The sequence below is a fragment of the Daucus carota genome, chromosome 3, assembly GCF_001625215.2.
Source record: "Daucus carota subsp. sativus chromosome 3, DH1 v3.0, whole genome shotgun sequence".
NCBI classification, from domain to species: Eukaryota; Viridiplantae; Streptophyta; class Magnoliopsida; order Apiales; family Apiaceae; genus Daucus; species Daucus carota.
Window position 1 is genome coordinate 54,275,877 of NC_030383.2, and position 16,530 is coordinate 54,292,406.

General features: G+C 34.1%; 2 protein-coding genes across 3 annotated transcripts; one reads left to right on the forward strand and one right to left on the reverse strand.

The window, feature by feature from the left end:
• The first annotated feature begins 634 nt into the window (after window positions 1–634).
• LOC108211245 (uncharacterized protein At2g39795, mitochondrial) lies at window positions 635–2,760 on the forward strand. Its single transcript, XM_017382789.2, has 3 exons — window positions 635–1,064; window positions 1,878–2,218; window positions 2,315–2,760. The coding sequence occupies exons 1-3, from the start codon at window positions 777–779 to the stop codon at window positions 2,472–2,474; spliced, it is 789 nt and encodes a 262-aa protein (XP_017238278.1). The 5' UTR covers window positions 635–776; the 3' UTR covers window positions 2,475–2,760.
• A 1,773-nt stretch (window positions 2,761–4,533) lies between these two features.
• Window positions 4,534–13,487, reverse strand: LOC108214662 (delta-1-pyrroline-5-carboxylate synthase). 2 transcript variants are annotated; one of them, XM_017386789.2, is made up of 20 exons: window positions 13,270–13,487; window positions 11,859–11,930; window positions 11,647–11,750; window positions 11,290–11,392; window positions 10,972–11,133; window positions 10,577–10,854; window positions 8,440–8,590; window positions 8,098–8,262; window positions 7,866–7,943; window positions 7,476–7,565; window positions 6,886–6,972; window positions 6,653–6,739; window positions 6,453–6,549; window positions 6,245–6,348; window positions 6,042–6,117; window positions 5,732–5,882; window positions 5,531–5,599; window positions 5,307–5,373; window positions 5,147–5,217; window positions 4,534–5,052 (listed from the first exon to the last, which is right to left on the reverse strand). In XM_017386789.2, exons 1-20 carry the CDS (start codon window positions 13,327–13,329, stop codon window positions 4,971–4,973), a joined length of 2,154 nt encoding a protein of 717 aa, XP_017242278.1. In that variant the 5' UTR covers window positions 13,330–13,487; the 3' UTR covers window positions 4,534–4,970. The 2 variants fall into 2 exon arrangements, with proteins under 2 accessions (XP_017242278.1, XP_063945506.1); XM_064089436.1 differs by lacking the exon at window positions 13,270–13,487 and adding an exon at window positions 12,501–12,657 and having other exon boundaries at window positions 4,660–5,052.
• Between the last annotated feature and the right edge of the window lie 3,043 nt (window positions 13,488–16,530).

Genomic DNA, 16,530 nt, shown 5'->3' on the forward strand with positions numbered 1-16,530 from the left:
CCCAAGGGCACACAATAAACACTAACTTTGATGAGTTTGATGGGTTTTTATTGGTGGACTTGGTGCAAATGCAGGGGGCCATCCATATTTATGATTGGAGGACCAATAAAAATGCATTATACTCATGAAAGTTAGTGCTTAGTGTGTGCCCACGAGCACACCACAGAAAAACCGTTTAAAAAAATATGGTACATTGGAAAATGTCAAATGATATCGTAGAGAATATCTAAAAAAAACTGTCAATTTATCTAATATCGACCTATGAATTTTTTTTTAATGTTTTGATTTTAATAACGAACCTGTTAGGTCATCAAATTATTTTCATTTGTATTAAACATATTTTGATGTGTATTTAATTTGTTTTTCCCTTTTCTGAAATGGTCAAAAACAATACTCTCTCTGTTTCATATTACATGTCCACTATTGAGGACAAAAAAGTGTTTCAAATTACTTGTCCATTTCCACTTTCAATGAAATGTAGTCAAAATTTGTATTTCCAAGATGAGGTTTATACCACATCTTATTAAGTTATATTTCTTAAATCAAATATCTCCCACATATTATACTTGGTCAATGCAATAAATATAATAATAAATGAATGTTTTATGCGTAATTTATTCAAAACTGCACATGTATTATGAAACGGAGGGAGTAATAAAAATGTTCTATAATTCGCCTCCCAGCAGCGAGCATTTCGTAAACCCTAAACCCCTTCTTGCCCATTTTCCTAAAACCCTAAACCCTTCTCTCTCTCTCTCCCCCTCTCTTCATTTCAAATGGCTCTCATACCCACCATTCTCCGCAGATCTCTCTCACTCTCCCGTGCTTCAGTCTCCGCCGTCCGATTGATCGGCGGCGTCAGCCATTTCAATTGCAACTGCCACTCTTGCACTTCAATTGCGCTAAAAAAATCTCATCTTTCTCAAGACTTCAGTGTCCCCTCTTCTTCGGTCCGTAATTTCTCTGCCTCGGTCGCCGTGACTCGCCCGAGTCCCGACGAGTCGCTGATTAAAGTCATCGATCAGGAAATCGCTTGCGCTGTCGAGTCGAACGAGGATAATGAGGTAGAATGATTCATAATATAGAAGTATATTGATATTCATGATATATTTTTTGCAATAATTGAGATATTAAATGTTTAATCTCGATCAATTAATACAATTGAGGTTACTAATTTAAAAAAGTTTAAGTCTATGTGTGTTTATAATATGTATACATAATAATCTTTGTGATGGTTGCAACTTTTATATTTTTTTAAAAAAAATTGTTGTGGAAACAATCGAGTGAATTGTGGAAAAAGAACATTATTTTAGGACATATTATTGTGAGTCAGGGTTTGTAACTTGTTGGAGTAGTTACCGAAACGATTTTGCGATATGCCAGGTCTGAGTGTGTTTTTTTGTACAGATTTTAGTGGTGGTTTTATTGGAGTTTGATTTTGTTGTGATTCTGTTGTGGCTGGGTCAATTCTTATGTAGTTGATTGAAGAGTGACTTTTGGGATTTAATTTCTTGACTAATGGAGTATTTAATTGTAACCTTTAACATGCATACAGTATTTGATGGTAGCAGTCTAGCAGAGCTTGATGATAGTATAATTCTCTTATATATTATCATATGGTGCCCTGTGGAATGAAATTCTTTTGCGCTATTAGTTTTTTCTTTTTGAATCTTGATGCGTAAAAGGCCGTTTGTTTTACAGTGATGACTATAACTGTGTTTCTGGAACATAATGTTGTTATTAGGAATTGAGTTTAGTTTTAATTTCAGACTTGTAAAGGGCCGTCTGAAATGCAACACAGTCTGGGACTTTATTTGATTTTGTACATGTTTTCAATAAATGATTAATACTTGTGATGGAATGTTGCCCCTTGACAGGTGCAGGAGGCTCCAGAGGACTTCCCATTTGAAATTGAAGATAACCCTGGCCAGCATACAATATCTCTGTCTGCTGAACATGATGGCGAGGCTATTAGTGTTGTGGTTTACATGCCCAATGTTACAGCTGAAGAGGAAAACAACGATAATGATGACGACGATGATGCTGAGAATCCTAGCGAGTCTAGTATGTCGCTGGTTGTTCGACTTAGTAAGAGTTCTGGTCTTGTTTTGGAATTTGGTTGTACTGCATACCCGGATGAGATCTCAATTGACACCTTATCAGTTAAGGACCCTGAAAATGTTGAAGATCCTCTAGCTTACGAAGGACCTGATTTCTCGTGAGTGGTGAACTTTAATTATTATATAATGCTAGTTTTTTGTCCTCAAATATTTAAAGGGTTAACTTTTTTTTCTTCCCTTCCCTCTTAACACAGTGATTTGGACGAGAATCTGCAAAAAGCTTTTCACAAGTATCTAGAGATCAGGGGAATCAAGCCTAGCATGACAAATCATCTCTACGAGTACATGCTCAACAAAGACAGCAAAGAATACTTGGTCTGGTTGAAGAATCTTAAGGAGTTCGTACAGGCGTAAATCGGTCTGGTACCACATTTTGGTTGGGACATTTTGATTCTGACTAGATGTGGTGAAACTGGCCTTGGCATTTTTAGAAGTCTGATAATGAGAATTTTAGAGCTTCAAGCTTCTAATTTGAGTGGTTAAAGGTTTGATATGACTTCTGATACTTGCCGCTATTTAAATTTAATATGGGCGGGGCCATTAATGCAATAGATAGTTATTGAGGGGTGTTTTTTTCTTTCGTTGGTGTAACATGAAGACAACATTTACCAGCATATTATAGATATTTGATTGGCATTCATTTTTTCCTGCAGTGATCACTAAACTAAAAACAATGTCTGCATTTTTTGCAGTTCTTTTATTACACTGTTGGTAGATACAGTTTGACGCATTTCATTTTCCTTTGTTCAAATAGTTTTTTCCAATATAAAATTGAAATATAATAGTAGTTATATCTCTACCTTCTAATTTAGGAATTAGAACACAAAAAGAAAAACTACTAAAAAGTTGAAGCATGATCTCTTAGTTCAGTGTGACAAATTCTGAGAACATTTTTTCACCCTTGCCTTTTGATTTAATGTATTATGTTTTATCTTTCCGTGTTAACTTGGATGGAATGAAACAAGAGAAGAATGGAATCAGATTTATACTCTAAATTCGGGATGATGGTAGAAGATATATAATTTTCATTATTTCAATCATTTCATTCCAAATATTTTTTGAACTAGAAATTTAATCAACATGTTATGGGAAGAATGGGGGCGTTTGGGTTAACTTAAAAAATTGACTTTTTATTTAAATTAAAGAAGTGAAGTAGAAGTGAGAAGTAAATAAGTTAATAAAATGTTTGGAAAAAAAGTAAAAGTTTTAAAAGAAAAGCTAACATACTCAACTTTCCTAAAGTGTTTTTGCTTATTTACATAAACGAATCAAGAAAAACAGAAATCAGAAGCACCTTCCGCTTTCGGAAACAAACGGCCGCATTGTTCATTCCACTATTTCATCGTGTTTGAAGACACTTTTCATTATAAAAAATTTAGATTCACTCATATTTAATCATTATCGTCTCATACATTCTTCTTTCTTCCTGAAACTTTTTAATAATTTTTCGTTTCATTTTCTCTTCATTTCATTCCATCACGACCTTAAGTTCCAAGTAGAAGAAGCTTTTGGTTGTGGCACACCGTTTAAATTCTGATTGTAACATAGTTCACAAACGTTCAAGCCAGGTCTAAAAGGCGAACAGCTACCCATGCGGATGTGCTAACCGGGATAGTCTACTAAAAAAGACCTGTACGCATTTTACACATTCATTCCTGTTGCTTTTAATCAGTCTGTGTTCTCCCTTCCCCTGTGATCTGATGATCGCCAAGTATTTATATTATGTTTGATTGGGGTGAATAAAAGAATGAAATAAAATTTGAACTATATTATGAGTAATTGTCTATAAATTCATTTCATCGCCCATTCCATTACTCACATCATTGGGAAGGAATGTTCCATTCCCTCATGGACTCAATTTCAACAACTAATTTTGTTGTATAAAAAATAAGTAGAAAATTTTAAATCTTAAGAAATACTGTATATACATTAAATCTGGAGACAACTATTTCATTTGATTAATAAACTCTTCTGAATCAGACTCATCTGCCAAGTGTTGACATCCGGGTACACTGGGTCGGGTTTGACGTCCGGGTATATTGGGTTAACCTGAACTCCACTCTAATTTTTCATATAAAATATTATCCAGCCTAAACCCGACGTCCCGACCCAAAATATAAAAACCCAGACCCTAATTTCTACTTTTTCGAGTTGGTTTTCAAATTGTGTCGGATTTGCCGCCGCTAGTTTGATGATAGACAGGCTACCCTTTTGCACCCTTTGCCAAAAAACTATACAAGATCAAACAAAAATTATTCCTGAAAAGATTCAACTTTTACTTCAAAGCGTTGTTAATTGTGCTACGTTGTAGCACCACAGACCACAGTAGTTGCCAGAGTTATGCCGCTAATGCAACTTAAAACAACAGATAATGTCTTACTAAATTCGGGCATCATAAAATAGTAACCTGAGAGCAAGAAATAAACTTGTCGACCGATCAATTTCTTACTGATGACAACACAAAGTACATATCAACCACAGACTAAGGCAGCTTCACTGAAAAGTGGAAGTCTAGGAAACTAACCTAATATCTTGAAGATTGAGCAAATGATTATTTCTTCAAGTGTACCTCTCGTAGCTTTTCAAAGATTCACTGGTATGTTGCTACAGTTGAATAAATAAACCGAGGACTACTGATTTTACATTACTACAACACATGTAAAGACAACAGCGACGAACATTCTCCACTGCCTGTAACTTCTCTAACATAAAGGGAACCATCCACCCATAGTTTACTTGCTGATGAGTTACTATAGAGGACGCTACAAGCCAAAAGCTGCACAACCCAATATATGAAAAAAAACTACACCGACTATTCCTGCATGGAGAACCTCCAATATTTTGTGAAGTTTAAGCCTTTTGAGTGAGGTCCCTGTGAGTGTAAACAACCCCTTTATCACCATCTACAATCTGCCCACTTCCCTTTGCAATCCTGCATTTCAACAAGCAAGAGCACTCGGCTACGTCATTTACATATCAAGTAGATGTGAGAATTAGCAACACAAATGATCGATCCATGTTCATACCATCTTGTTGTTAATAGTCCTTCAACTCCTACAGGTCCACGAGCATGAATTCTGCTTGTACTGATGCCAACCTAGGTGAAAGATAATATACAATGAAATGTGATTTAATCATGTAATTTTATTTTTTTGATGCTCCAATGGAGGTAAAATGATATCATACCTCAGCACCTAGACCAAAACGAAACCCATCACTAAATCTCGTGCTTGCATTGCAGAATACAGCAGCACTGCCAATTTTAGTACCAGCAAACTTTTAGTCAAAAATATATTGACATGTACAGTAGATCATTAGGATTAGTAGATTATGCATTTGTCATTTGTCGAGATAACTAAAAATGCTAATTTGCACTACTCAGATAAGATGATAATGAAAACAGTCAATACCTGTCGACTTGATGTAGAAAGATATCTGCGGTTTCTTGGTCTTCTGTTACGATGCAGTCGGTGTGAGCACTGCCAATGAGTTGGGATATAACTATGCTTGTGTTAATAATTATTTTCAACCCATAAACCATCATGGGGTAGAGGATTAGGAAACCCACACACAGTTACACAGATAACAAAAGAATAATAAAAAGAACATACCTTCCATAATTGTGTATATGATCAATGGCAGCATGCACATCATCCACAATCTCAACTGTGCAGGCCAGTGAACTGTACTCGTGATGAAATGAAGGTGCCTCAGGAATATTCATGGAGGAACTCACCCTTTGACCACCATAAACAGTAACACCTGCAAGATATGTGACTTGGAATGCTAAATCAATGTTCTTTATAGTTATAGATTTAGGGTAGTTGTACTTCACATGACAATTCAATCAACATGAGTGTGATTAAATAATTTTGTTGTTTATTCTAGACTGTTTGTCCCTCAAGTTCAAGAAAACCCAACCTTTGATCTGGAGCTCCATGATAAGCTCGTTAAGGACACCACTCTGCACCAAATCATTGTGAACAAGAAGTGTTTCCTGAGGATGATGAAATGGGCAAACATTAAATGAGAAGTAATGTGATTGGGCACATAACACAAACAATAAGCAAACTCCTATGGTATTGTCAAACATGGGCTGAATGAGGTATAAAGAAACAAAATACCATTGCATTACAGGCTGCTGGATAATCTGTTTTGGCATCCAAAACAATTTGCTTTGCCATATCCATATTAGCAGATTTATCAACATAAACATGACAAATTCCATCTGGGAAGAAAGACAGAAGCTTTATTACACTTCCAGCACATGCATACATGCTGGATGTGAAACATGTGTTGCAGATTGTGCACAATAGGTATAACATATTTTACCAGAGTGCCCCAAGACAGGAATTTTCGTTGACGCCTTGATTTGAGAAACAAGCTTATTACTACCCCTTGGAATCACAAGATCAATCACATCATCAAGCTGCAGATTAATAACAATGCTTAAATAGAGCAGAAATTAGGATAAGTTAATACTGTAAAAAAGAAAGGTTTTAGTTTATACGTCAGCCTAAAGATCAACAAACCTTGAGCAAATCCGGAATTTCTTCTCTAGTAGTCACAAGTCCAATAAGCTTTTCACCCACACTTTTAGGAATAGCTGAAGTAATGACCTGGGTAAAATAGTAAACATTCATAATATTATGATTATGATTATGAATGAAAATAAGCCACTTTAAGATGCTAGAAAAATTTATAAAAAAGATAATCTCCTGTTTTGCAAGTCAATGTTGCAACAGTTTGTGAAGAGTAAGTAGACCTTGTGCAAGACTGCATTTGATCGCTTGGCCTCTTTTCCACCTTTCAGAAGAAGTCCGTTCCCGGATCGGATTGCTAACGATGCTATCTATACAATACAAACACAGAAAAAGAGGCACATTCACATAGAATTAGATGACAAATGGCTATCTAATCAATTATTGCAGCAAGTTCAGGGCAAAACTGCTGTATAAAGCTGACACTAACACTACTAGAGATAAAAGGAAGACATCATTATAGTGCATACAATCAGAAGCTTTACAAGCATGTAGGATTAACATTAATACAAGTGAAAGGGAAGCTGGTATGCATTTTTAATATAGCAACCTGTGAGAGGATGCATTCCGGGATTGAACAGAGATATTTTTGAGCTACATAGATTACATGGAGTTTCTATGTGAATAGGGTGCATGTAGTACGAAGAGTCCAGAGTGCTCATTTTGCTTATTTGAATTTAAATCAAGTTGTCACCATTTTGTTTAATCAATAAGGATTCATGATTTCATATATACTTCCATGAGATTATATAATGTAACTATCACATTTGTCTTTAATCAAGTACTTAATTACTTATTCAAGGGAATGACATACCTGAACTAATGCTTCTGGCCGTGACTCAAATATTATTAGAAGCACACCTAAAGGAGAGGAAGTCTTCTCTAAGACAAGTCCTTCTGCAATCTGGAGACAGTGGATTACACATGTCACTTACCACCAACTTGATTTCCATATAATTGTTAATGCATTACATGACCGCATTCTATTAAAAGACGAGAAAATGATTTATTTAATGAACCGCTAAAGCTGGACATTTTCCTGTTGGAATGTAAAAAAGGGATAATCACATTTCCCCACAAATCTTCAAATTAGTATTTTGCACATAAGATGCACAACATACAAAGATGATGCTCAGTACTCTAACCATGTCTGGTCTCTGGGTGAATTTGAAAGACCACAAGTTCTTCATTTTACTTTGATTACCTCGGTTTTTGTCAAAACACGACCAATTGGCTCCTCCATATTTGCAAGTACACGAATAGCTTTTGCTAGACTTGACACCTGTATATATCATAACGAACATAAATTAAAAATAAGTAGTACTTTCTTCAAAGATAACTAAAAAAGATTGAGTACCCTGAAAGTAAAGGTTTTAAATATCAGAAAGCAAACTAAAACCAAAGATGTTTATTAAGTGATTTCTGTCAGTTCTTGCCTTCTCAGGCTTCATGGCCAATCGAGATATCAATGATTTCTCATATCCAGCCATTTGAGCAGCAGCTACATCAGCTTCATTTTCAGCTAATATTTGTTTTTCATTTGCTTGAAGAGCATCTGCTATGTCTAGCAATATCCGACTCCTTTCTTGTGAGGAAATGGCCTGCATTAAGCACACAACAGCCAGTACCATCATTATCCCACTCTCTTGGTCAATAGTATGCGTACGATCTTAATATAAGCATGTCAGGAAGGGACAAGAGCATTTCATTTGTGTAACAGTGTCTTACAGGATAATTATGTACATAAACTATTTCTAAAGCAATCTGAATGGTAGTACCTGAAGCCTTCTGGAACTCTCTCTAGCAGCAACAGCCATCTCACGCACGCCTTCATGCTCCATTGGTACCCATTTATGTGCATCTCTATGGAAGAGGGTACCTACACGTTCTCCTCGAAGAACTTTGATGATATTACCGCCGGCAAAGCCACTTCCATTATAAAAAAGAAACAATAACTATCAAAAACAGGTGTAAAATAGAAAAGAGCATGGGAATGCAAATGGGTAGAAAAAAAATTAAAGAGGCATACTACACTACTACAGTATGTATGAAGTGCGCAAAAATTAAAGAAGCACACTACAGTATGTAGGAAGTGCGCACATTTTTTAATTGTTAATCATAAGACATTATTTTTGTGGTGTTGCAATGCTGTCATCAATTTAACTAGTCTAAGTAGTTTCTTGTTGGGAAGATCTGCTTTAGTGTCACAAATATAGGAGTGCCTCAAGGTCACGTGATCATAGTAATTTTCAACAAAATGTAAAGAGCAGTCTGGCGTCTTATATACCAACTTTTTCTAAAAATGAGTAACCGAGAAGCCAAATCCGTTTTTAGACCTAGCAGTGGGAATAAACACACCAAAATCAAGGTTATTTCATGACGTATATCTTCACTAATAAGCATACTAGTGATTCAAAATGCTCAGAGAACATGGTTTTTGCATCAATGCATTTTTTATCTTTTAAAATAAGATCCAAGTTCCAATGTGAAAACACGTTTCAGCCTAACCTAATCAAGCATGGTCATTTTTAAGAAATTATACCTAATATTACTTATAATGGACAGGAGGTACCCATTATATCCCGCTCGTAAACTGTCTATGGAGGGTAAGATTTATGCAGTCTTACCTCTAAGAAGCTGTTTCCATAGAAACTCCCAACACACAGCAAAAGGAATCAAACCCGTGACCAATGGTCATAGAACTAGGCAAGTTAACCAATGGGCCAACTCAAATTCTTTTATTAATATTACTTGTGGAGAGCTTAAAACTACTTCAAGAAAAATTAGGCCCAAAAAAAAAAAAGGAAACGTGACCTTCAGGTTATGCTCCCATATTTATTGCCAAAATGATTTCTTGATTCTTTGTCTACAATTTATAAATTCTTAGCATGCGAAACCCACTACATAAAAGCTGCCTTGAATCGACGGTCAAATCTAGTATAGGCTAAAGAAAACCACATAAATTCAATTTCATCCTTTTTTAATTAAGGACAATACATATTGCCTGATATTTAGTAAAGCCATTTATCATCACTGGAAGTTTTGCTCATAAATGACCCCCAATATCATTAGTAAAAGCTTGTGTTGGACATTATACTGATTAGCAGCCAGCAGCCTAATATCACTCCAAGTCACGCACAGTGAACATAACAACATTAATTGTCCATGTTATTTTAAGTAGATTGCTGGTGGACCTAATCAATTACACTCCTCGTTTGTAAATTCATGTTGCAGATGATACTATGCTATCAAATCAAGAATATTATAAAATTATACAGATTCCCAGGGTTATAAATGTTTTTCCTCAAAAAATCTAAATTGTATATGCTATAGCAGAATTTGTTGTCCAATTGACATGTATTCCATTAAAAAATCCAAATTGTATACGTATTTTCGTAGTCTAATATAATACTCCCTCCGTCCCTTCCATTTCTTTACACTTTCCTTTTTGGGGTGTCCCATCCAATTCTTTACCTTTCAAAACTTACCAAAAATAGTCAATGGGTCCCACCACTTCTCCACTTTTCTTCCCGTTTCACACTACTTTTACCCCACTATCTTCTTTTTATACATTAAAAATCAATGTGTCCCACCACTTCACCCACTTTTCTTTCTCTTTTTCACTACTTTATACATATTTCTTAATCTCCGTGCCCAACCCATTTGATAAGAAATGGGAGGGACGGAGGGAGTAGTTACTTATCTATCAACTAAACTGATTACTCTTAAAAAGGTTCAAGCAAGTTTCTCCTTGTTCAGTTTGCAGACATTTGTGGAAAAGCACATATGTTGGTCCCTTGTTGGAAAGGAAAACAGATTTTTTCCAAGAAAGAAGTTGCCAAGCACCATAATTAACAGCTCAAAGAGATGTGATCCCTTATTTGGTATTGGGAATGTCGTAAATACAAAGTGTACCTGGTTATAACAACAGGAATGCCTGCATAAGCTGCATAGACAGCGGCTTTCACTTTAGCAGTCATGCCTCCTCTTCCCAACCGAGACTTTTCTCCAAAGGTAATAACTCCCTCAAGTTTTTCCTTAACGTATGTATGGATAAGCTTTGACCTAGGATCACTAGGCGGTCCACTATAAAGACCGTCAACATCACTCAACAAAACAAGCAGGTCAGCTTTGAGCTCCAAAGCTAGCAGAGCAGCCAGACTGTCATTGTCCCAAAATATACCAGAGGAGTCCTAGAAAGACGAAGAGTAAGTATAAAAGCATATGCTCAAGTATTGATATACTTGCTAGCAGCAAATGATCTAAGAAGATGCTAACTAGTAAAAATATAGAAAAACTTCAGAACATACCTCGTAAGGAGCTTTCCTGGTGCTGACTGCATCATTTTCATTAAATATAGGAACAACTTTTAAAGACAACAGTGACTTCACAGTTTCTGTTAGCTGCTTCCTGAAATCTGAGTCTCTAAAATCATTATCGGTTACAAGCAGCTGCGCTGATGTCACATCCAGCTGCAAAAAGTTGAATAAACATTAATACTGTAAAAATATTAGACATATAGCTGGAGTTCTAGCTTCACTGACTAAAAAGGGACAATCTGTAAAGTGTGAGAAGCAATGAGATTTAACTAAAAAGCACTAGTGTGGTAATTGTATAATGATATTCACCTGACTGAATAATGTATCATAGATAGCCATAAGACCATTTTGTCCAACAGCTGCACAAGCCTTTCCATCAAGCTCAGCTTGTGGCTTTTGGAGGTCAGCGAAGCTTTATAAACATAAACAGCAATATTCAGTACATTACATACATAATCAAGTCTCCTACACCTTCATACCATGTTGCTCAAAAACATATCAGCAACAAGAGATATGAATCTGAATTCACAGCTCCTTTTATACATATAAAAGGAAGTGTTATTATTAAGGAAGAAGTTAGAGGAGACTATCAAATATATTAAGAGATGGAACAGTCACCCATTTTTTTTACTTTGTATGTGTGTGGGGGGACAAAACAATAACAACCTGCTGTTGACTAATTTCCTGTATCTGAGTCGTTGGCGGCCAACACCAACTGCACCTGATGTAACCAAAATAACCTCATACCCTTGAGTATTAAGTTCCTGAATCTGCATACATTTGAGAGTCATTCATATTGTAAGCTTCATTTACACACTCTCAAGAGCAATTCAAGAAGATGCGCTTCACCATAAAATTGTTGTGACCTAATAGTCTACCTGCTCACAAAGTGCTCCTAATCTTCCAACCGCCAATCTTCCATCACCTCGGGTTACAACAGCTGTCCCAACCTTCAACAATCACAAACCAGAATCATCAACATACCCTATTGAGAACCAACGCATAATGACTATTTGCACCTTCAATAGATTTTCCTTGCAAGACATGCAAAGATTTAAAAGTAAAATGGGGGTCAAAAAAAGATAAACGGGAAAAAAAAATGGAAAGAGATAGAAGGAATATAATGTGTGGAATCGGTAGAAGTCGAGAAGAAACAAAACACAAAAAGGAACATGCAAGATAGCACAAAACAAGATTTTTCACTAATTAATATGGCAACTTACTTAAATCTTGTGTTTGATTTTGTTAATCAGTGTTACTTATTAAGTACCCCTCAACTTTTAAATCAAGGGAGCATGAATGATTAACTAGAATAAAAGATAAAAAAGAAACATCAGTATATCAATCAAAATTATTAATGCTATAGCCTTGAACAGCATGAATTCACAAACAGAATATCCCCGGAGAAAAAACAATGGAAACTGTAAAAGATCAATGCAACATTCTAAAATGCATGTAAAATATATGGTTGCTCGCTTAGATTTTTAAGAAGAGGAAGATCCATTAAGAGTGCTTTGCACCTCAAAACAGGGAAGAAGAAGAAGAAGAATATCCATTGAAAGTGTTTTACACCTCAGAACAGGGCATACACCATGATTCCAGAGCCTCATGTAATTACCGCTCCTTGACCGAGCTGAGTTAAATATATATACAAATAACGAACAGCGACAACAATATATACCCCGCACCCCGCCCCCGAAAAGATTCGATTTTTACTTCCTTTAACAATCTAGATGCCACTCGATCTCATTACAAATATAACATCTGGCCCTTCAATCAATTCCGAGCTTCTTTCCAGCAAATGTCTCACCTCTATTGAAAATACCCCACGAACAATAATAGTGACTTCCGGTTAAGAATCTTATAAAAATATATTTACACTTAACCAATCTAATGTACTAACACACACATTATGACATTAACATTACACATATATCCCGCCTTCAAATACTTCCACAGCATCAATCAAGAACAATCACATTCTTTATAGATTTCATTAACCCCGAACTAAAAACCCGCATCAATATAAATCAAAAACTTAATATATAAGTCATGCAACTCACTTCTACTAACTCTAGAAATCATCCTTTATAATTTCAGCTTCAATTCGTATTAATAACGATATCCACATAAAAATTACACTGATTGCCACTGAAATCAGCTAAAAACGATAATTAGCAACCCTAAATCACAATTAACAAACACAAATTACAAAATAACAAATAAAAAACAAGCTTCAAATATCAATTATTCGAAACACACACAAATGTGTGAAGATGAGAGTGAGACCTTGACAACGAGACGCTTAACGTCTTTGAGAAAAGCTCTGGTTGAATCCACGCCGTCCATTTGGTGATTACGATGAAGATGAGGCGACTCGGGGCTGGCTCTTAGTTACACCTATAGAGATTGTGTGTGTATATATAGATATAGATATGTAAGTAATGTGAAGAGGAGGGGAGGGGATATGCGAGTTGAGTGAGTGGCACACTGCTGCACAATGCCCTAGGAACTCAGGGGCACTGTTGGAAACTAAATATTTTCATTTTTAATATTTTGAATTAAAAGGAATTGCAAATATTATTTATATAATTATTTTTTGTCAAAATTTGAAATCGGAAACTATGAATTTTTAAATTTTTGGTTGACACAATTTCTAAACATGGATAAGAAAATAGTTGCAAAAGCCACGTGCACGGCTGTAAATTGATACGGACGTATCTCGACTTATATTCGACTCGAAAATATGATGCACATCACGTATTTCTTTTGAAAACGATTCAAATCTGACAAAAAAGTTAAACTCGGATAATATATGATCCCGAATATGAGCACTCTTATACCCCGTAGATTAGGTCTCATATAAATTTTCTTAATATGATCCTACCAATATCCTCGAATATGATCTATGGTTCATATTCGATTTAAACTCATATACATGTTATATTATTTAATCCATTACATTTGTAAGTAAATAGTCATCATTTTATAAAGTTTTAATATCTTATTTAAGTTTGAATATTCATAAAATATGATATGATTTATTCAATGTGATAATGCTTATTATCTTTATATATATTTAAAAATTATATATACCTACATGTAATTGTAAGTTTTAATTTACAATTGTTATGTTTTATAATATTATGTTTATTTAGACTAAACGATAATTATTGGAATAATTAAAATAATAATGATATTTAATGTTAGTGGATCATATCCGGCTCATATTCGATGGATCATAAACTATCAGGTAAAAAAATAGAAAATATGATACTGGATCATATTCGGTTCACATCTGGATCTCAAATACCGGGATCGGTTTACGTATAAAATGATCCTGACTCCGAATCTGAGCAAGCTAAAAATAATATGATCCGATACTTGAGCAGGGAGATACCCGATATATCATTTTACAGAGCTACATCGTCAACAAAATTAGCTTCAATTCTGAGATATATTTAATTTTTTAAGCCATTGTTTTATTTAAATATAATAACATGGTATTCCATCTGCCTCTCATTTCTTAGCATTTTTCTTTCTGCTTTACGCGTACTTTAATGCGTTTATAAAACATAGTTCAATAATTTTTTCCTCAAATTTTCTTTTTCTGAATTGAATTTTTATTCAGAAAATAAAATTTCAAAAAAACAAGTTATAAAACTATACTTTATAAGAGTATTAAAGTGCGTGTCATTTTTTCGTCCCCCAATGTTAAGAATTTAGAGGGACGAAAGGAATATGAAATTGTATTATTCATAAATAGATATGATATTATATTTACACTAGATGATATTTAATATCATATTAAGTATCTCTATTTAAGATAGTATATGGGGATAGTATTTTATTGTAATGAGTTTTACGATAAAATTTATGCTATTTTGATATTATTAAGTATGCTCTAGCAAAAAAGATTTTGTGGGTGTTTGTGTAGTATTTAAAAGCCCAGCTTCTGGTTTATAAGTTAGAAGCATTAATTCGTACCGTTTGTGTAAAAAGTCAAGAAACACTTATAAAAAGCTAAGAATGATAGCTTTTGCTTCAGGAATTCTACTTATTTCCCAAACACTTTAATCACTTATAAGTCTTAACTTGTTTCTAACTCCTACTCCACTTTTTTATTTTAAGCAAAAAGCACTTATCTTAACCTCACCGAAACGGCCCCTTTATAGAGGTAAAAGTAGAACAAAAAGTTACTAAAATTTTAACTTTTCAAGCCTACACGCACAAAAACACATACAAACTGCATATCCATCAAATATTTAATTAGTAAATGAAAAGGAAAAATTTCATCACTTTTTTCTTAAAAAATTGTTGAAATTTAATCATAATATTCCAACTTTTGATGCTTTATTTTTGAGAAATACAAAATTGTTTTTCATTTTATTTTATTCACTTCCTCCTTTTTCACATTTTTTCTTTTATTAGATTTGAATTTATTAATATTTAATATAATATTAACATATGAGTAAAAGTAAGATTATTTATTGGAATGATACGTAGGACTCTGTCTGATAACATTATTTTTAAGAAAGTTACTGGGATATACGTGTATATATACATATTATCAGCGGTTAGGGTTCCAGACACCTACTTAACTTCCCGTCGAAATTTAATTACAAGGTAAATTCAAAAAAAAATTAATTTAAAATTTAGTAGGAACCCACTAAAATATTTACCAAACTCATAATTTAACTCAATAATTCAGAAATCTTATTAACTATTGGGCTACTGATGTTCGAAATAATTTAAAATCTTGTATTTATTAAGATATTTGTAAAAATATATACTTTTTAGTTTCCGGTGTTCTTTAAATTAACATTTAATATTAATATCAAAATTTTAAATATTAATATTTAATTAAATATTTATTATATACATCAATAAAATAAAACAAGGAATCTGAAAAATTTCTGGGTCCGCCACTGCATACTATGATAAAGAGAATTCGGGATGGAGAAAGAGAATAAAAAATTTGGTGGTTGATTTTGTGATTTGCTTTTAATTAGATTCATGTTATTTTTGTGGTATTAGTATTGACACCGCAGGATACCTTTTTTTCCTGCAATCATTTCCAACTTATTATACAATTAAATGTAATTTTTGACGAATTTTTACAAAATTACATTTATGGTTGCATATATAGTTTCTAGCAATTACAAATATATTTACAAATATAACCTCCCGTATTGTTATAACTTTTTTCAGAAAATAATATTTTTATATTTATTATTTAGTAGATTGTATTTTTGCAATAATCACTGATAAAATTGGAAATAACAAAAATTTGATTGTTAATATATGCTATGAACACATTCTAACGGTCACGGACGAGGTGATCAAAGATGAGCCGCAGGACCTACCCATGAGCCGTGGCAGGAAGATGAGAGATGAGGCCAAAAATAGACGTGTTTCTTTCACCTGCTACTTCTGACTTCCTTTTGTCATGTGCATGCCCTTTTTTTTTTTTGCAACAACTCTTTTTGTTTTTTCTGCAAAATCTCATCAAAAATTTTCAACCAGGTTGTATATATAATTATGTATTTT

Coding starts and splice junctions, on each gene's coding strand:
- LOC108211245 (XM_017382789.2), top strand. CDS start 777: ATGGCTCTCATACCCACCATTCTCCGCAGATCTCTCTCACTCTCCCGT. Junction 1,065..1,877: donor AGTCGAACGAGGATAATGAG/GTAGAATGATTC, acceptor GCCCCTTGACAG/GTGCAGGAGGCTCCAGAGGA. Junction 2,219..2,314: donor TACGAAGGACCTGATTTCTC/GTGAGTGGTGAA, acceptor CTCTTAACACAG/TGATTTGGACGAGAATCTGC.
- LOC108214662 (XM_064089436.1), bottom strand. CDS start 12,590: ATGAGGCTCTGGAATCATGGTGTATGCCCTGTTCTGAGGTGTAAAACA. Junction 11,134..11,289: donor ATGATACATTATTCAGTCAG/GTGAATATCATT, acceptor AACTTTTTGCAG/CTGGATGTGACATCAGCGCA. Junction 7,566..7,865: donor GTGTTTTGACAAAAACCGAG/GTAATCAAAGTA, acceptor CACTGTCTCCAG/ATTGCAGAAGGACTTGTCTT.